The 21,398-nt window shown below is 38.4% G+C and overlaps 1 protein-coding gene across 6 annotated transcripts in view; it reads right to left on the bottom strand.

Annotated features, from left to right (window-relative positions):
• EPS15L1 (epidermal growth factor receptor pathway substrate 15 like 1) overlaps positions 1-21,398 on the bottom strand; it is a 38,068-nt gene that overhangs the window by 15,747 nt on the left and 923 nt on the right. For 3 of the 6 annotated variants that reach the window (XM_065652419.1, XM_065652423.1, XM_065652422.1), the window contains exons 2-23: positions 17,489-17,530; positions 17,173-17,262; positions 16,765-16,812; positions 16,238-16,333; positions 15,844-15,906; positions 14,829-14,954; positions 13,415-13,474; positions 12,844-13,080; positions 12,127-12,284; positions 11,508-11,664; positions 10,694-10,756; positions 9,275-9,360; positions 9,014-9,086; positions 8,343-8,504; positions 7,304-7,501; positions 6,896-7,060; positions 5,896-6,022; positions 5,723-5,773; positions 5,204-5,340; positions 4,882-4,942; positions 4,417-4,499; positions 3,016-3,148 (exon numbers count right to left, since the gene is read on the bottom strand). In XM_065652419.1, the coding sequence (XP_065508491.1) occupies positions 3,016-3,148; positions 4,417-4,499; positions 4,882-4,942; positions 5,204-5,340; positions 5,723-5,773; positions 5,896-6,022; positions 6,896-7,060; positions 7,304-7,501; positions 8,343-8,504; positions 9,014-9,086; positions 9,275-9,360; positions 10,694-10,756; positions 11,508-11,664; positions 12,127-12,284; positions 12,844-13,080; positions 13,415-13,474; positions 14,829-14,954; positions 15,844-15,906; positions 16,238-16,333; positions 16,765-16,812; positions 17,173-17,262; positions 17,489-17,530 (2,416 nt within the window). Of the gene's footprint in view, positions 1-3,015; positions 3,149-4,416; positions 4,500-4,881; positions 4,943-5,203; positions 5,341-5,722; positions 5,774-5,895; positions 6,023-6,895; positions 7,061-7,303; positions 7,502-8,342; positions 8,505-9,013; positions 9,087-9,274; positions 9,361-10,693; positions 10,757-11,507; positions 11,665-12,126; positions 12,285-12,843; positions 13,081-13,414; positions 13,475-14,828; positions 14,955-15,843; positions 15,907-16,237; positions 16,334-16,764; positions 16,813-17,172; positions 17,263-17,488; positions 17,531-21,398 lie in introns of those variants that run through there. The other 3 variants (XM_065652420.1, XM_065652421.1, XM_065652424.1) reach the window with 3 other exon arrangements.

Here is a 21,398-nt window from a genome sequence, read left to right as displayed (position 1 = left end):
GGTCAGAGATACTGATTTTGCAAATCTTTGCATTTCACAGGTATGTTGGAGCTTTGATGGGCACTGGTGTCCAGGCTTGCTGCTTCTGAAACACCTCATCAGTCTCGATTTTTATTCACTGTCTTAGAAGCTTTTCTCCAATTCTCTTTAAAGATTCTGAACTTTAACTTCAAACAGTTATAGTGAAAAAAACCCAATCAGAGCATTTAATCAGAAAAACAAACATATGAAGTTTCTCTTGGACCAAGCAAGGATCAGTTTAGGACTCTGTAACATCTGAAAGATCTTGAAAGACTCTGGTTCAAAAAGGAGTGAGAAAGAAGGAAAATGATTTCTGAAGAACAGAACAAGCGTAAGCCTGAGATTCAGGCTAGGATACAACTGTAAGGAAATAATGTCATGACTGTCATTCCCTCTCTTAACCATAGTTTTTGGGAAGGAAAAGATGCAGATCTCGGGGTGTCTAATCCACATCACACAGTGTTCACCTGTCCTTACAGACAGTAACAACCACACACGTGGGTCCAGGACACCCCACAACACCTCACTGGATTGATCAGACAGTGTTTGCATGTCACCTAACTCCTAAAAAACTTTACATGCAGAAAAGTACTGACTCAGGAACAGTTCCTGCTGGATTTTGCTAGTTCCCCCATCAACAACTACTTGGAAAGTTTTATATGAGATCTTCATTGCACCTGCCTAACAAAATGCAAACAAACCATACAAGTGCTTTCCAATATTGAAAATCCCCCCTCACCAGAAAGAACAGTTTTACTAAAACGAGTATGAACCAGGAACAGAAAGGTAAACTACAGATTCATCTGACAATAACGAGATTTATCCATCTTTCAGCAAGATCTTTATCACCGACTTGTTTTTTAATTAAACAGACCAATGAGAAAGGTAAGAAACAGCGGAAGTTTCTTGTCTGTTGTTTGTTTTCTGAGCAACGTTCCCATTTCTGACACACACTTGCACGCCTGTATCTCTTGCTAGAATCACAGGCTATTACTATATAATTTCTCATGCTTTAAGTAACCACTGAAGATCGTCTTAGTTGTGGAAGGAAGGGAGGAGTATAACTGCATAAGCACATGAGGCTCATTTGCTTTAAAAAAACCCTGCTTTGTTTCCTCCTTAGTCTATTTTATCATAACAACATTTGCTTTTGGTAGAGCAGCGGAACCTTACAAATATTGTCTCCCAAGAAGAGGGGAAGGTACACATTGAAACAGGTTTTTTAAAAGACTGATTAAAGGCTGAGTGCACACATCTAACTTCAAAACAAATTATTAAAGCTAAATGTTCTCCAAAATTCCTCGCTATGTACAAAAGAGGGAAGATACATAAATACAAAAAAAAAAATATACAAACCATGCAGGTGAGTCAATCCTACGGCATGTATTTCTCACCTTTGCTACTGTTACACTTGATTTGCTAGGAATAATCATGTTTCGAACAAGAAACAGAAAGAAACCACATGAAAGAGATAATACAGGTACATTTAGTATTTGTTTGACTCATTCAAATTTATATAGGCCCTTTAAACACTAAATTATTTTATGTAGGCATTTCTTAAAAGGAAAAAGGTGACCACTTACATACTTCCCATGAAAACCAAATTAAGAAGAACAACATCATTCACAATTGCAAATAAGTACCTTCAGCTTTTATATTTCTGCTTCTATTCTTTTGTGTCCTATTAGCTGCTATTTGCCCACACGACATATAATGGGGTTTCTGAATTGCTGAAGGTTCCCAGGTACCTCAATAGCAGAAAAGATTTGCACAGAGCAAGCATGGAACAGAGCGCTTCAAGAACCTTTCCCCAATCCCAGGGCACTTCCTGGCAAATTTTCACCAATACTCACTCAGATGAAACCTCATCACCCCATTTCAGGGCTTTACTGTGCATCATGACCTCTTAAACAACAAAATCATAGCAATAAGAACAAACTAATGCTGCTGCAATGGCCTGCTTATCAATTTACTGTATTAACTGGTATTTTCAAAACCTTGGATCAATCTGTGGGATGGTTAATGACATTTTCAGGATACCCCAGTAATAAAAAGAGCTTTTAAGGTTACCCAAGGAGCAAGTTCTAGCAGAACTGGTTTGCAAAACCAGCCAGATCAACAGTACCTGCTGTAAACAGGATGGGCACAGGGCGCATGCTCTGCTCCAAAACGCAGCAGCAGAAACACAGACAAGCCACATATTTAGACACGGAGATATTAAGAGTGGATCTGTTTTCTTTGTATTGTGCTTCCCAGCACTGCCAGTGGATACATGAGAATACTAGATGTTGACCCACATGTTTTGTGCATAATTACGTGCCTGTTCATAAGCAGAATCCAGCTTTTGGGATTTTTTTTTTTGAGCCAACTAAATGTTCACTGCTAGTTTTAACTGAACTGTACCATGACAAGACTTGAAACAAACAGCTCTATGTGGCTTCAGTTCTTAAAACAGTTTCACTGGTATCAGAACAATCTGAAAATCTACTCTAGGGAGGGTGAATAAGTTGAATCTCCATTAAAAGACATCTTATTTTCAGTTTGGGAGATTCATACATCTTTAAGAATTTCCACACATAATGGACATGAAGCAAGAACAAGCCTTTTTTACATTCACCATATTCTCTGGTTAAAAAAAAAATAATCCTAAATTCAGAATATTGTAGAAAAACAAACCCCTCTCTTTATTTTGAAGGTGCCACTTACTAATCACATTTGTTGCCTACTTGGAAAAGAAAGAATTTTTTTTTTCATATTTCCCTGCCACATATGATTTTACAGATCTGTCATGCCACTCCCTAATCATCTGATTGCCAGTCTGAAGAGTTCCAGTCTGGTTTATTGACAAGTTCTGCCAATTTACTGATAATCTCATGTCTCCCTCCATGGTTGAAATACAAGATAATGGGATAGAAGAATGCTGACTTGCCCTAATGTGCAATAATATACAGAAAATTGGGGGAACTGGCTATTAAAAAAAGAGAACCTCCTTACCACTGGGTGGCTTGGGTCGTGGAGGGACATTTTTCTTCGGCGGTAACGCTGGTGTGTCGGATTTGCTTTTGAAAGGGTCATCAGAGAATCCCATCCCTCCAAAAGAGGAGGCGAAGGGGTCTGGAGCTACTGACTACACGAGAAAAAAGAAAAGAATGAGAATGTCAGCACATTGTAGAATATCTGTTGTTTCATGAAGGCTACAAGTTAATTCGAGTAAAAGCATGGACTTCAAAAAATGAGGACCGATTTACAGAAATATGTCAGCGTGTAAGCCGCTAACACCCACGGACAGAGGTGCCAGCATTTCATTAACATTCAAAAGTACGTATGCTCTGAATCACTGAAATACCTGCAGAACTTTGAGTCCTACCAAAAAGCTGATGAGAAAAAGAAAAGGAAGTAAAACTCTGTTTTTCTGGGTTTTTTTTACTATTTGGCAATGAACGGTCATAGTACAGTCTGGGCTTTGCTCTAATAAACAGAACCATGAAAGAAACTGGAAAAACATGTTAGATTGCCGAACTGATCGCTTTCTTCTGAGCTTTTCTGAAGTTACACACAGCTATTTGTCTTTTTTGTAAAAGCTCAGGGAAAATCCCAAACCCCTATTTTTTAAAGATGTTTCCTATATTCAGCTGGCTCTTGTGAAGGACTCTCCTATTGTCTAAAATAAGGCACAAAAAATTCTGCCATGCAGGGAAATTTATCAACCTGAAATGAAGCAAGAGGAATTTTGTAGGCTAAGCTAAAGCTCACAGCCAGGCCCTCGCTAAAACGTCTAAACAAGCCAAACGCATGGATATTTGTAAAGACTGTCGCCACCTAGGGGAGAGCTAAACCCCAACGAAAACAGTAAGAAAAATTAGAAAAAAATAAAAGAAGTTTAATGGGTCACAGTGATACGATAATCTATTTTCTAGTTAACATTTACTCTACGATTTTCAAGTGTTACCACGGAACTAAGTGTAAAAAGTTGGGCAGTTCATGTCAACTGTAAATCCCAAACTCCACCTCAGAACGTTTAAGAACAAGTCAGGACACCAAGAGATGAAGTGTCAGACTTCGGGACTTAGAGGAAGGTTGAACACTAAAATATATTAATATCTGGAACAACCACCTTTTCTTATAAGGAAAAACTAGAAGTTATTTCTATTGCGCCTCTGATATTTGAAAATGCTTGTGAAAAGCTGATTTACCCCTGTTGAATCTACTAAAATATTGGTAAGACTCTGCCATATCAGGAACGGAAAATGCTTTGCTAAGTAGCTGGCAAGGTTGATCGGAAAAAAATTAACAGAAGTGGGTTGTCAGCTGAAAAGTTGTGATCATATCACACCCTTAAAGTATCTGTACATAAGACTTTTTTAAAAGGGCAGCTGCTTCCCTTGGAACCTTTACCTTTGACATCTGACTGAAATCTGCAAATCCCTCACTGCTACTGAAAGCGCCACTTCCAAACGGATCCAGAGTTCCAAATGGATCTGAAACAGATACAGGGGGAAAAAAAAGCTATTTAAAATACTACTTAAGAATTACAAGGAATGCTTGGTGCCAATGAAGTACAAAACTAGGTGGGTGATTAAAAAACACTGGTTTTTTGACCCGGCATGAGATGTTAAAAGCGAATTCCATAAAACAATAGCTTTTCTAGCAGTTGTTTGGAGGAAAAAAGAAAAAAAAAAAAAAAGAGTGAAGTATATAGTGTACTCAAAGACTTAATCTTCATAATCTGTAATAGGACCACAATGGTAATTGCCAACAGTTCATAAGACACTTCCTGTATTCTCAACTTTTACATTTGATTCTTCTTTCATAAAGAGATATCTCCTTATTCACCTTCATGAGAAAATTTTTTCTTCTTACCTGGACCTTTTGAAGAGATACTGGAAGACGTAAAAGGATCACTGCTTTCAAAAGGGTCAGGCTAGATAAGAACAGATACACAGAATTATTGTCCTGCTGTGCACTTGTCTCTTTATTCACGTCAAAATCTCTCGCTTTGACATCATTATCACAGAACTGGAAAGAACAGACTGCTGATTGCCTTAACAATCCATATTGAAATGTTAAGAATAAAATTAATGATATTTCATCAGGTAGGAGAAAAGTATTTAGTTGTGTTTCCTTTTAGCTTTCAGACAATAAGCTTGGCAACAGTAAAGAAATCTATTTTAAAATTACTGACCTTTGAGGGTAAAGCGGGGGGTTTTGTGAATGGATCTGAGGTAAACGGGTCACTCTTCACCTGTTTCTTGAAGAAATCCTCAGGGGCAGAACTACGAAATGGGTCACTTTCCTTAAACGGATCACCTCCAAATGGATCTAGAAGGAGGATTCAAAGGTAAATAGAATGTAGCCTCTTGTGTGTCCACAATCAACCATTCGATATTTGACCTCATACTCAGGGATGTAATTTTTCTTATAAAAACACACAATGATTTGTTAAATCTGATATACTTCCAGATACCTCTCTAAACAGGGTACTTACTAAGTTTGGGTAAGTACATGTGGATATTAAGGTTATGGACTTAATAAAGAGTCACATGCACGTTATTAACATATTGATCCTGAATGCACACCCTGTCAGGTTTCTAAGTTCCCACATGCAAACCAAAAATCCGAAGCCACGGAAACCCTGGAAATCTTTGCGTTTGGCTACAAACAGTTTATCTGACATCTGTCCTGTCATCAAGAGGGCTATTACCTGCTGGAGCAGGTGGCTGTTCTGCAAAAGGATCATGCTGGAATGGGTCACCTATGCAGAATAGAAAAATCATTTGGTTTATCCACTATTTGGCAAGATGATAAAAGTTTGAGAAACTCTCATTTACTCGACAATTGGTGGTCAAGGTCTCAGATGAGCCACTGGTCACTTACTGCCTTTGAAAGGGTCTGCTCCCTTAAATGGATCCGATTTGAAAGGATCTTCTGACTGGAATGGGTCTGTATGCAATTCTTGGGCGTTATTGGTAAACATCAAAGCTTTATTCTTAAATGGATCATCCTAAAAATTCAGAGGAGAAACATTACAGCAACTTTTGATTAAAATGCTCAGTTACCCATTTAGCAGAAGCTCTACTGTATCTTCATTCCCATTTGATGATCTTAAAAATTACCTCCTAAAGAACTTTCAGAATAAGTGGCTTCTAAACAGAAGTAATTACACAATAGAAAAAAATATGGAGCCTGAGACTACACAGAACGTCAGAAGTATATACAGAGAAGAATAAAAGGTTAAACTGTTTCTCATATTAATATATTCCATTCTCAAATACGTTGATGAGAGCAGTCCTGTCAGAGTAGCCATGTGCACAGAGCACCTGCACGAGAGTTCCACTTAGAAATATCTAATAACAACTATACACTTACACAGCCTCCAACACTAGAAAGATACAGGATTGCTTTCATCCCTTTACAAGATGCAAATGAAGAAGTCTTAATTAATACTTCTCAGAACAGCACGGGGGCAGGCGGGGAGGGGATGAAGAGGAAGGAAGAATTAAGAAACAGGAAAGGGACACAATGGTTTAAAAAATTTACTATGAACATGTACTGGAGTTTTCTTCCAGTAAGTGATACTTGGGTTTTGCAAATAAGAGAAACATCTGGAAGTTTCCCCTGGAAATTAAACATAATGTTTATGCAAGCCATCTAAGCGGAGCACCTAACCACTAAAGCATTTTAAGATCATGTCTCTGAATGTGTTGTTGTTTTTAGTCTACACTTTTCTTCTTTGGAGCATTTTGTTTTTACAGAGATGGCTGCCTTGCAGAGATCACTGCATTTGTGAACGTACCAATAGCCAACTAAACAAACATCTTAACTACTGTGCAAGTCATAAACCTAATTATTGTACATAAACAGTATTTTTTTTTACCATAGCTCCATAACTGTTTCTTTCCGTCTGCCCAAGGCCTTCGCTTATGTCTGCTAAATTCGTCAGGCTACCACCATGAATCCCGTTGAGAGCTTCGTTATATTCTTCTATACTCTTATTGACTTCTTGGTGACTCTCCTGAAGTTGCGAGAGTTTACTTCTTGCCTAGGCAATGAAAAACCCTTTAGTGTGTCACGTATTCAATAACGCCGTCGTTCTCGTTAACCGTGGTTGCATTCCCCCCACTGGAGCTGAGCTTTTCCTGACTCAAACAGGGAATTCACCTGCTCAGCACCACTCAAAAAGCCTGATTTCATGAACCAGCGTCTTTTTTTCTCTTCTGAAAAATAGTCTTTCTAGTTCATGTTCAAGAAGCAAACCAGAAGTTGTATAAGCTACAGTGAATACCTGGTTTATTTCTTCCTGTGTTGATTTTAAAGATTTGATGATGGTTTCAAGCTGCACTTTTCCAGCCTGGATACTCTGCTCCAGCTGAGTCTCCTCTTGCTGGAGGCGATTCAGCTCTGCTTTGGCTCTGTTCAGGTCATCTTCCTGTGACTTTAAATCTGATTCCTGAGATTGAATCTGCATTTTTAGTGATGAAATCTGAAACAAAATGTTAACAAAAATCAGAGTGACATTTGCAATAAATGTAAATTAATAAATCATGAATTTATAATAAATAAAGTTGTAAAGCAACCTATGAACTGCCAAGGAAGATAGCAACGACTTAATGTGAAGAACTGCATGCTTCTTAGTATGTTACACAAAATCCTTGATAAAAGCACATAGGACATTCAATAACACCAAGAATTTTAATATTTTAAATGACAGAAATACCACACTAATTATAAAGATCATTAAAAGGTGTTTTGCAGATGGTTACCTTGTAGTGTTCGGAACCTGGTTCCTTTTCAATTCAAACATTTATCAAGTATTATAAAGTTGAATTTTAACTCTGGTAAGTGTTAAAATCACACAGCAGCACATGACTCTCTTTACCCACTTTCTTCCATGACCTTATCCACTAAGTTTCTACATGAAGACACACTAGCTATATTGGCAAAAAATCACTTTTAACTCAGAATACTGATGAGATTCACAGTGATGAAAACATGCATGACTGCCCACGGACTGTCTCATGGGCCAGGAATAACGCTTCACAACTACCGCACTGGGGGGAATAAACGTTTCATATATTCACAGAACAATTACAATTTATGTAGAAAGGGCCCACTGGAGAACATCTGGTTCAACCCCATCATTTATAACCATTTTGAAAGGTATTTAGGTTGGCAAAACCCTTTCTCGGACCTCGTATTTGTGTAGAAATTGCTACTTATGTGAAAAATTAATAAACAAAGCAAACTTATTCATTAAATAAATAGAATTTCCTTCAACAAAAGCCACAGTACTCTTGAGCACGTCCAGAATTAACATAACTCACCACCTGTGTTTCTTCCTGGCATTTCTGCCGTACGTCGCTCAGCATATCTTTCAGCTTGGCTTTCTGCTGGTCCATCTCATCCAGGCGGTCCTGGGCATCTTGTTTCTGAGCCTCTAACTCTTGCAAGTTACTTGTCTCCCTGTCTAAATCATTTTGCAGTTCCTGAGGAAAATTCCGCAGTTTGTAACTCACATTTAGCTGTTGTCTTACAGGAATGACCAACCACAGACAAACAGGCCAGCAAAATCCACAAGAATTTCTATGCCTTACACGTTATTATTCCCTGCATGTGTATGTTTTGTATCTGCAGGAACTTGTATGAGACATCAGGAAACAAATCAGTGCCCACAAGATGGAGAGAGACTGTGACGCAGAACATCCATAATTGAGCTATTCTAATTATCAAAATCAATACTCTTTGAACAACGGTTTCCTAAATATTACAGTGTTCATCAAGCACTAACAAAAAAGACATTTCAAACAGTTCACTTATCTTCTATTAACCAGCATCAGAAGAAAACATTTATAATGGAGAACGGGAAAATAAAAGAGGAAAATCCCATGGGACGCCCAAAAGCAACATAAGGAAAGACAGAAGAAAGAATGTTTAATTGCCCATATATTACTTTAGATTAAAATGAAAACTAATAACGATAATCAAGAGTTTTTACCTGAACTTCATTGGTTTTCTGTCTGATTGATTCTTCCTTTTCCCTAATGTCCTGCTCTAGTGAGTATTTTTCTCTGTAAGGCAAACAAACGTGTTCATGATTAGTTAAATAATACAACAAACGCATGAGCACACACAAAAATCAATTAAATATTACTCTGGAAACACCACACAGCCAAAAATGCCAGCCCATAGTCTGATGTATTCTTCAAAGGAGTAAATGTGGATACATATGAATGATTTAACAGCCCGCAACCATTACCTCTGCAGCTGTGCAATTTCTTGACTAATATCATCCAGTTCCTTCACCCCTGTAAATTCTCCCGATCCAACGGAACTTGAACTATCCTGTTAAGAATGAAACAGTCTATTAAAATGCCAAGTCGTAACAGAAGATCTTCCTGTGCAAAGGCTGAGGACAAAGGTGGGACACAATCCTCATTATACGCATTTGCAAAATTCTGCGGGACATAGCAAGTTTCAAATTCTGATGCAGTAACCACTGAGCGTGCCACACAATTCTGCCGAGAATTTTCTCTATGCCCATATTTAACAGATAGGAGAGACAAAACACACAGCAGTTAAAGGACATGCACAAGGTCAACGAATAAACTGCAGGCAGTGGTAGAATTTAAATTAATAAACTAAGCCCCCAGCTCTGCTACAGTCAATTGCAAAGCTTCCAGGGAACTTCATAAATCAGATGGTAATTTCAGTCTTCTTGAGCCCTGCCATTAATTAATGCAAATTGCACCCAATTTCCTGCAGTGCAGGTCATTTCTACAGCCATTCAGGTGTAGATGAGGGAAGGTGCAGAGGGTATCCCGAGCCTTTTAGACGAGAAAATTGTCATTAGAAGTTATTAAGAAAGGATCTCGGAATTTGGTACAAAATTTGTCATTATTATAAAAAAGATTGCTAGTTCTTTGGGAAAAAAAAAAAAAAAAATCACTGCGGCTGAATAAAAACTGCACCACTGAACTCACTGCTAGCATGACAAACCAGGAGACCCGTGACTTTTAAACAGCATTTTAAAAAGAAGAAAGTACAGTTTGCTTACTTCGATCACCTTGAGATTGCTGTGATAACCACAGAAGGCTTGGCTTTATTCAATATAAAAAACCCAAGAGCCCAACCAAGGAACCACAAACAGGTAACATAGTAAAATGTGACATTTTTTGTGGAAACAATAGGTGAATATACAGTTTAAATAATTAAGTTTTCATTTTAGGGTGAGCATTTCTTTTGGTAATACACCATTAAGTAATCATAAACAACAATCCAGACTAATTCTTCAAGCTAGCAAATCAAAAGCTTCTAATATCACTCTTACATTTTCAGGCCAGATACAGATTTGCTGAGAGACCTGTACTGTGTGTGGTACAGGATCATAAGACGTTCCCCAATATGATCGTGAAATAAGTTCAAATGAGCTGCCGCATTGCTTATGATAACACGAACAGAAAAATAATCTATGTTCACCGTAGCATACAGTTTATTAAACCACAGCAGATGAGAAAAACTTCATGATCTGTGACATTATCATCATGCCAAGAGCAAGCGCCACAGAACACAAGAGCAAAGAGACAGGAGAGGGTATAGAAATAAAAAAAAAAAAATTGAAGTTACAAGTAGTGTAGATAAACAAATTTGCATTCTTTTGGGCATCACAATTACTCACACGACGCATTTCTGTTAGTGCTGAGATCTCAGTTCCTACAGGGGTCAAGTAACCTGACAGAGTCTATAGAAAAAGGATAGAGGAAAAACCTTAAAAGGACCAGAGCAACAGCAATTGAAATATAGAGGCTCAAAAGGTTTTTGGTTAGGCAAAGTAAAAACATAAAGGAAAATTCTATATAACTTATAGAAAAGATGAATGTATTGACATGACAGAAGCATTGATTCATTAAAGTTTCAGAAATGCACCAACACAGCATTGAGGAAAGGAAGGGAACAAAGCAGAGTTCAGCAAAAGATCAGATGCTCCAGGAAAATGGAATTAACAGAGATGGATACAGGGACTGTCATGCTATAAGGGACGAATCAACCATCAGTTCCCAGAAACTCGGAAGTCATCAGTCTTCATTTATTCATTTAAAAAAATTCTACATTTTCATGAGAGGAATTTGGTACTGATCACAGTCACAGACAGGCTATTAAACCAGATTTTAACAGTTTCTTTTAACAGTTCCCTGAAGTTAAAAAAACCTTCTCTATGATAAAAGAGGAGCTTTCATGCCCGACTTTTCTCAGCATTATTACTCCTTTATTTATGGAATATTCTATCGCATTATTCTTTACTCGCTGTCTTGTGTTGTTAAAAGTTTATGTACATTTTCAAATGTTATAAGGTGAGATAAGAAAAAAAATTGGTAATTCTTTACCATAATATATATATATAAAAAGTATGTATATATAAAAATTAATACTCAAAGCCCATTCCTCTCAAAGCACATAAGCTCAGTATTATCTCCAAATAACCAATGGCTCACCTGTATGGGAGTGTTCCTCTCCGTGGGAGGGATCATCTCAGGGGACAGCACTTGTGGAGGATCAATCCCTTTACTGACCTTCTGCTGAATGAGATACATCGCTAGTGCAAACTGATCTTTGCTCAGCTTCCCCATCTGCCTTGTGTCTGCCAAAGCCCTGGTAAAAAAGAGATCACACTTATAAACAAAAAAAGCTTATTTCTCCTCTACCGAGAAGCCTGAAATACAGATATACATGTAATTTTCTTTTGATTCAGCCTTATCAGAGTTTGCTTATTCTAGTGAAAGACTTCCATAAACAGAGCAGTATTTTATTAGATATATTTCACTAAATAAGATGGTGTTACTCTGAGAAAATATTCAGAGCACTAGAACTTCAAAAAACTATCACAATTCACAGACTGACCTATATCCCCATTCTAGAAAAACAAAGTGTTTATTTCTCCCTTGTTTTTCCATATAGCCCACATATCCTAGCATGGGAACAGGACAAGTAAAAGAGGTGGGTTTGTTTTGGTTTGGTTTTTTTCCTCTTAATGTCGGGCTCACAGTTCTGGCTGAACAATCTGTCTTCCCAGATCAGCAAGTTACAAAAATACAGCTACTAGGGAATTCTTACCATATATGTGCTAGGAGATTCTGAGACAGACCTGAATGCATAAAAATGTCCTTTACTTCTTGGCCACTCACAAAACCATCCATGTCTGTGTCCGTTTTTAAGAAAATTTCATCGTATCGCACTTTTTCGGACATTGGTACTACCCAGTTCACAGAGGACTGTAAAACAAAATGTTACATTTCAAAAGAAGATAAACGGTCTTGAGTATATACGACATTACTCAGAGTCGGATGCGCTGAATATTTTGCACAATCAAATCTGACTGGTAAATTGGCATTTCCCCTTTTCCAATGAATGTTTTAGCTTAATACTTTTCACCTGAATTACAAATACTGATAAACTGATTCATCAGTTGAAAAGCCTTCATTCTTTGGAAACACGGACCCAACTAGGCATACTAAGTCCTCATGCTAATAACACAGGAGCTTTAGAAGATAGATTAACAATTTATTTGGTATTAAAGCAGATACACAAATAAAACCTTTCTATGGTTCCACTTTCTACGAAAAGTGAAAATTCCCCATAAGACTTGCTACCTCCCAGTCACTCTGACTAAAATTCACCTGCTTCTCTTCCATTCTTCCAAGTCTTGCCATTCTCATTTCATTCCCTCCACCCAACAACAAACACGTTTTCAGAAAAGTGCTCACGAGGCAGAAATCAAACCGAAGGGTTTTTTCCCTGCTGTTTACTGATATATATATAAAAGATATGTACCTGTGCTTGTTTGATGCTGTGCTTGGGAGACAAACTCCCTGTGCTGTTGAGACTGTTGACGCTCCCATGAGATGGGGTGGAACGCAGACTGTCTTTCGGCGGAGGACTCGCAGGGAGAACAGGAACCGCGCCAGGGAAGACGGGCGTCTTCTTTCTTTTAGAAGGTGGTATGAGAGAAGGGGGTAACAGTGAAGGAACTGGCTCTTTCTCAAGAGCTCTATAAACCAAATGCATTGCCTGCAAAGGCAAAAAGGTCAGATAACATGAACGATTATAAGAAAAAGCAACATGATTTTCCAGTGTCAGTCATTTACATATTAGTAAAACAGACGGTAAGATTAGAGGTGTAAACCAGAGCAGATCATTTTGAATGTAATGCCAAAACGTTTAACCTTGATGACAGAGGCAAGGGTCAGTAGATGGATTTGAGAAAGATCATTTAATAGCTCCTTGTGAACAATTTAGATTAGAACCGTCAACTGAAGCAAAGAAAGCTGCAAAACTCTTGAGAAAAAACGCGGAGCGATTTGCTCTGGCAGACACACTGAACTGAGAATGTAAATCAACCCACCACGGCAAATTCATCCTTGTCCAGGTGCCCATCCTTATCAATGTCACTGAGATCCCAGACCTACAGCAATCATGATAAAAACAATGATTTAGAGACCAAGTTCCATTTTGTGCTTTTGATGTTAATCATCATATATCAAGCATGCCCTCTACAGACTCCCAACAGATTTTTGTCACGATATTACTTAGATTAGGCCTAGCTAAACATTCTCTGATGAAACAGACTGAATTCATTTTCTGGCAATGTGAATCAACACTGGCTCTAACAAATCCTGGATGCAACACGGGCAGGTTTTTCATCTTTCTATGTTGCAATTAAGGAGTCACCAAGCTGACTAAAAACACCCAGAGGTGACTTTCAGAATTGTCCAGAGGGTGTGGGCTACCAGACTGGCCAAATTGGGCTTATAAGAAAGTTAAAATATTTCAGAAAAGTCAATACACTAATACAATACAGCTAGCGCTGCTTAATCATCAATATGACTTGGAGACAATAGTAGAGTGGACAGAAAGCTCAGACTGCGGGTCAATCATCCGAACTCTCCTCCCGGCTTTCTCACTGTGCAGATTTCAATAGCTGATTAGTCCTTTGCCCATTTCCTCAGTCCCCTGCCTTGTCCACAAACAGGAAAAATCTTCCTGAATTTCTATTGTGACAATAATAAGATAAAACGCAAAGCTTTTCAAGATTGAGTATTTCGCCATACTTGAGTACAAATTAAAATGAGAGATACTTTGATTTTGTAGATAATACAGAGAAAGAGGCAGCTCTTCCTGAAGAGATGAAAGTATATAACGCAGATACAGCTCTTAAAAGACTGTATAAATTCTTGGTCATATCAATACGTAAAACATTAATGAATAAGTATTTTAAATGGAAGCAGAAAAATACTTTAAGGTTTGCTTCCCTTGCAAATATGCAATGGATGCACTAAACTCAGATCTCAGAAGTATTTATAAATATACATGAAGAAAAATACTTGACAATTTGACAGCTACAATAAACGAGGACGTTTTAAAGTGTTCACTTGTACAAACAGTGGATGGATTTAATGGTGTGTCTAATAACTTGTATTTGGAAAAATGACAAAACAGCAGAAGATAATGTCATAAAAGCTATTACGGTTTAGGAGAGCATTTTCTTGTTTTTAAACAACCAAAATAAAAATTTCCAGCTCTTAAAATGAATACAGAGATAGTGAAGCCAATCTACTCCAGGGCCCAAATTACTATTATTATTCTTACATTTAAGTGGAAGACTTCAGAGCCTACTTAATGTTTTTGCTTTAGAGCAGGCACTCAGTGTAAAATCTCAGCCAAAACCTGATCCGTGTTGAGAAGTTACATTTAAATATTTAACATTGCGACTACGAGAAGCTCAAGAGAGAACAGCTAAATCTAAACAGCATACTTACCCTTCCTAGGATATCGAGAGGTAGCTTTGAATTCATCAGTACTGGTTTTACTTTGTCTCCTGAAAGTAAACCATTTACTGGCAAAAGGCTTTCAAAAATACCATCAAACTTTGCTTTTTCTTCCACCTAGTTGGTAAGAAATAGCCTGAATAAGTAAAAAAGTGTGCCTGTGTGAGTGTTGAAAATGAGATCTTGCAAGAAATTAAGACTGGTCAGTATTCTATTCATTCTAAATTTCCAAGCTTTCTTGCAAGTGCCACCATGCTGTATTGCAATGTAAACCCCATGAAGCAAGATTTAGGAGCTTAATTTCAAAGCTAAAGTTACGACAGCTGAGAGATTTTAACATGCAGCATACAAGATGTGTTTCTGTAGTATTCTAAAAGGACAAGGTTGCCCACCACATTTTAAACAAACTTTGACAAACTCTGTAGAACTGAAAACTACTCCTCTCAAATGATTTGCTTCAGACTTCGAAGAAAAACAAAAAAAATCAGCATTAGAAGTTTTTATTAAATTTCTACCTTTTGGAAAATGTTTGTACTTGAAAATTAACTGAACAGAAATATGCCCATCTATGTATCAAAAGTTACTTGTTTCCAATGATACATATTGTGTCTATCACTGAACACTAATTAGAACATACGAACTCAAGCTTCAATCTAATACTTCAGGATGAATTTGGTGAAATGCTTTGCTGTTCTCAGCGGGGCTCCTTTATACAAACACCAAAGTGCCTACTACTGGGATGCTGGAGGAAATCCAGGCAGAAGATTAAAATTCATTGTGTCCTGAAAACATCGCACCAGGGGTTGTCAAAAGCTTGTTTAATACGTATTGCAAATACAAAACTACAGCTCAATATTCTCTATTGTGCACAGGTCTGTCATCAGAACGGGAGGACTTCTGAAATGGGAAATATATTTGATCAAAAACTCTCTCACTGGGAAAATTACAGCCAAGGAAAATATTTACTTTTAAAGAATGGATGGAATGTGTTGTCTTTTGCACTTACCCTAACAGCCCAGTGAGTCTCTGTGGAAGGTGGTGTGATCAGCAAAGGACTGCTAGTGTCATGCTAAAATTAAAGAAGTTTTTATTTACGTGTACATATATAAAAACACACACTTCATTTCTCACCCTTACTAATTAAGACATGGTTATAGACATGAAGCTTAACTACACTGCAAAAAAAGAAAAAAGGCTGCACATGTACCCAAATAAAACCCCAAGTCACACTGATTTATACTATTCCAGAACCACAACTGCAGTTGTTTTGAAGAACAGTCTGACAGCAGCCTGAACTCTCAGAACCATGACATTAATGAAAGAGAAGATTGTTCCAGTGTTCCAGCTAAAGCCTTCGTTCTCATATAATACATATAAACATTTAGGTATGTATTACTTACAAATTTAGGAGGCGGCACAGTCAAGTTCAGACTGCTCAGGTTGACATCGTGCCCGTTCTGTGCACACGCCACAAGGCGCAACGCGACATAGAAACCCTACAAACAATACCGTTTTCTATTAAAAAAAGCAACCAGTCTAAACCAGTCTCCCATAACTTGGTATTCGACATTCTAAGCCACTTTTAGACACTTTAGTTTTATCTTTTCATGCAAGAAACACTCCTAAATGAATCTTAAAAATCATAGTTTACACTTGTGAAAAACTCAGAGACTACGTATCTTTATATCCCACACACAAAATTTACAAAACAAAAGAGGAACAGAGAATTAGATCCAAATTTCTCCAGCAGCCCCAATGAGTGATATACTTGGATGTGAGCAGCACTAGGAAAAAATCCTTATGTTGTAAATGAAAACTTAAAAAAAAAAAAAAAGCTAAGGATAAGTATTATGGGTATCAGGGTTTTCTTGAAACAAGGCTGATCCGTGGAAGGGAACGCGAGAGGTCTACAGGACATTTCATTTACCTGTTTATCCAAGTAGCCTTTACCCTCCGGGTCAGCCAAATCCCATATCTGTGGAGATACAAAATAAAAGCCATCGTGATTTTAAAATAAAACTTAACTCAGCTCCACAGTTCACACTGTATGCCTTCTTGAACTGTTCATTGCAGCTTTCAAATTATGACACACAACGTTATTTAATTCCCAAGTTAACAACAAAAATGTTACACAAAAGGCTATTTTTCCTTTTAGATTCCTACGAAACTCAGAACAATACCGTGGAGCTACTACCCGCCTGTGGTTGACCTGATGTTCAAAGGATCTGATTTGCATTCCACTGAATTCCCTTTCGCAAACCTCTTCTGCTCAAGGTTAGCTGCACTTAAGCAAGTGTACAAATCGTTACTGCGTTATCAAATTCTTTCAACTTACTTTTCCAAGGATAATATCAGAGAGACCAGATTTTTTAAGAAACAGCGCAGCTTCACTTGCCCCAACTCTCCCTGTGTATGTTGGATCTACCTGAAAGATAAAAAAAATCCCATTCAATTGAAGGATGTCTGTTGCAAAAGCAGAGGTAAGAAATGAAATGCCTCTTGTCTCTAGGTCAAAAGGAGTTCTAGGAGCACACGTTACCAGTCAGCAGAGAATTTACAGGAGTTTAGCACTGCAATGGGGAGAGGAAAGAGAGGAATCTTGGGGAAGAGGAAATTGCACTTTATTTTTAGAATTTCTTTTAAGAACCTACCTGTTTGTAATAAGTTTCGTATAATGGATTCCCAGTAGAAAACTGAAAAACAAGAGAGACGTTAAGAAAGCAAAGACAGAACTGCAATCACAGATAGCCCACCTTTAGGGACCGACAGAAAAAAAAAATAGTATTGTACTTTGCATACTGCTCTTATCAAAAATATAAAACCATACATTAATTCGCTCTGTTTCAAACTCGCTACTTGAAATCTAAGTGTGGATTAACAGTAATTCCCCCAAACTTGCAGCCAACAAACTCCTGTCACCTCTTAAAACTTATTATTCATCAGCATTCATACTCACATTCACACTTTTAATTAACACTACTATATGGTAATAAGGTTTTGTAGAACAGCTTTGAACTATTTGCCAAGGTATTTTTCAGGCCCCAGTTGGAGAACCACCGATATCAAAGGCAGAGTTTTCACCACAGTGCTGACTTGAGTACCTCCTGCACTGTATATATATTTTTGGAATAATTTCAGCAGACAATTATACACACACACACACAGAGCCCTGGTCTCAAAATACGACTGTGATTATGAGTTTTCAGGAATAGAATATTAAACTGAAACAGATAATAAAAAGCATGGAATGGTTAATGAACAAATGTCATGATTCCCTGACGATGCTGTTGGAGGATTTCGCCTTGGTGTTATCAGCGCATTACATAAAAGCAGCACACGCAGAGGTTGGTCCTGCCTTCTCCGGAGACTAAACAACCAGATTCCTCTTCCGTCTTGCTGACATTCCAAGCAAACGGGAACTGAAATGCCGAAAGCGGCAGAAGCCCCAAGACCCATCTCCTCCGTCGCCTCCTACAACCGCCACGGGCAGCTGACACCTCCACACCATTCCCAGCCACACCACCAAGAGCAAAAAACGGTACAATCCAGTCGCGAACCAGTCGCCCCTCAGAGCACTCAAAGGCCTTTAAAAACACGTGACGAAACAACCAAATCAACACAGTTTAATGAGTGAGATGCGGAGATGTTGAGACATCCCAAACACTGCTTGGGACACCCACTCTCCACCTACGGCGGGAAATCAGACGCCTGACAAACGATTATTTCGCACTAACTCTGATCCCTGGTACATCATCTCCCAAGTGCCACCTTCTTCCTTGTCATCCACCTGGGTTTCCACATGTTCTGCCTACACTGAGGGGAAGGGAGACAGAAATATGATGAAAGAGAAGACCAATGAAGAGCGCAAAATTTTATTTTACACAAAGAGAATCTTCCTGTAGGTTTACAATAAACACACCAAATCTTAATATAAGGAGCTGTCCAAAATAACCCTATTAACCAAGTGCAAACAGACACCAAGCTCTTTGAAGATCAATAGTTCTACTTAGCTAGAAAAACCACGCGTTTTCAGAAGAGTTTCCTAAACACCTTATATGTACTTCACTTATATCCATCAACAAAATCAGCCACTGCGTTCTCCAACATCAGCACACTCTAAAAGCTCTTGCTCTTCCAGAAACTGGACAGGAGTTCAAAAGAAAAAAGCGGCGACCATAAATTTGCCTCTTCTTTTTTGCTGGCATAGATAAGCACCGTGTTCCTGTCTGAAGTAGGAAACAGGACATTCAGAGAAAAGGTGGAAATAGGAAATAGCCTGTCCAATTCTGAATAAAATCTGTTTTAGCCAACTATCACCCAACTCTACAGCTCTCATTTCTCAGAAAGCTCAGAGGAGCTAGCCAAGGAGCAACTACAAGCTCCTCTAGTTGGCAAGGATCCTAGAGCACACAGACTGGATTCATACCAAGATACAGAGCAAACCACTCCAGCAGCAGCGTGGAATGATCTCATCCCATCACCAGACATTCTTGTCGTCCTCGTTTGGTGTCGTCGGCCACGACATCCAGCTGATTACCTGACAGAGGAGGCAGGAATCCGGGGTGATGTGCTTAAACGTTGTGAAGTTTCTGCTACAGCAATATATTCCTCGAAGCGCTGCTGGAAAGCCCTTCATCACTCGACCCTCTACTTGCAGAATTTGACAAAGATTAAGCCTCTCTGACCGATTTACCTGAATGACTGCATCTCTGTGACGAGGCAGAGCAGACAAAATGGGCTCAAGCGATAAAAATAGCAGAGCTGCCTGTCTACCCCTCACCACATGTGACCACCACGATCATTCAAGATGATTCTGTAAATTTGATGACATCTGCTGAACAAGAACCTACACAAGAGAGTGCCGATGCTGGCAATTGAGAAAAGCGTTTTGAAGAGTTTGAAGCTGATGAGTGGTCAAATGATATAACCTGTTACACAGCGGTTCAGTTTGACTTGGAATTTAACAACCCCCTGGCTTCTACGCCTACTCCATATTCCCCAAAACATCACCTATGACTAACACCTCACACCGCGTCCCAAACACACACTTCAGAACCTTGTTGTTTAGCCTCCGAGTTGGTTTCCTGTAAAAAACTGAAGTTCACGCCTCGAACTTGCGCTGTGACAGCAGATCTGGAACGCTGCCTTGTTGTATGCAGTACACACACGTGGACACGGCTCCACGGCCCTTAACACGGGGCTGGGAAAACGGCACGGAACAATCCATAAACCCAGCTCCTCGCAGCCTCTTTCCTGAGGTCATCTCAGGACCACAAAGAACTCTGCATCAGGTGAATTATTCTCCTTGGCGTCCTCTTGTTTCACAAGACCGAGCCACAAAGTGATCCGCACTGTCTCCAGATCTCTAACATAACTCTCCGTAACCTCCAGAGGTGGAGGTTGAACACGCCTGGCACAGTGGAGAGACTACTGATAAGGTGACCAAATATTCAAGAAAATAAAGTTAAAGGTAAATAAAATCCAGTTTCAGTTGTTTAACACCAAGAACTGATTTTACTTGCTTGCTCTTCAACTGTTTTTATACACAGCCAGTTGAGACAGCTGAAATGTTGAATAGCTTGCATACTGTGAGTTAGATTTCTAAATTCTCTTTCATAACATAATAAAAACAGAGAACAACAGAACTATAATAAAATTCATTAATGAGAACAAATATGATTAAACTTTCACATTCTTGAATTATGCATATTCTTTATAGCTCATAATAAGTCAATATTTTTATTTTGGATCTTTCTGAGCAAACATGCTTCAACATGACAGCACATGTAACCTCTCCTATACTTTTAATACCATTTCTGGTTTTTTTACAGCAAGCACATATCTCTGTAGTAACCAAGAAACTGAGGGGAAGTCTATTAATTTCCAGGGAAATCCTGTTTACTGCCCTGATTACAGGTAGATGACTCTTGACAGTTCAATATAGAAAAAAAAGTTTGAAAACCAGAATGCTTCCAATTAATTAGTTGGAAAATAATACATCAAAGTAACCGATACGCTCACAGAAGGTGGCCCTGTTTCCAAAAGATAATACGTTATATAAAATACCACTGATGCCAGCCTCTCAAATACCAACTGGAATTTAAACAACACAGAAGCAGGATTTCTAGTATAACAAATATGATACATTTTTGCCAATGTAAGTTCCACAACAAACCTTCAAGTCCAGAGTTTATTCTATATTTATTTTTTGCACCACATCACTTGAAAACTTTTGATAAGCTTGGATGTGCATGGATGCTTTCAGATGTTTATTTAATTAAACAGATGTTAAACAGGACTCCTACTGCTATTCAGAGCTAAAAAGCAGTGCACTCTCTTAATAAGACGCAAATTACATACTACCCAAATACCACGTAGCTCCACTGAGACATGATTTTTCAGATCACCACAAACAGAAGCCCGTTATTAAAAGGAAAGTGATATGTTTAAATAATTTGAACTATCAGTAGCAGTTGTTCTGAATTCCTGACTGGCCTAGACACAGTGTAGAAAATAGTTTTAATTTCAAGGCATTTGTGGGGTGGGGGGGTGGGGGGTGTT

The sequence above is a fragment of the Caloenas nicobarica genome, chromosome 27, assembly GCF_036013445.1.
Source record: "Caloenas nicobarica isolate bCalNic1 chromosome 27, bCalNic1.hap1, whole genome shotgun sequence".
Taxonomy (NCBI): domain Eukaryota; kingdom Metazoa; phylum Chordata; class Aves; order Columbiformes; family Columbidae; genus Caloenas; species Caloenas nicobarica.
The sequence above is the reverse complement of the archived record's forward strand: the minus strand, read 5'-3'. Positions and strand labels throughout refer to the sequence as shown.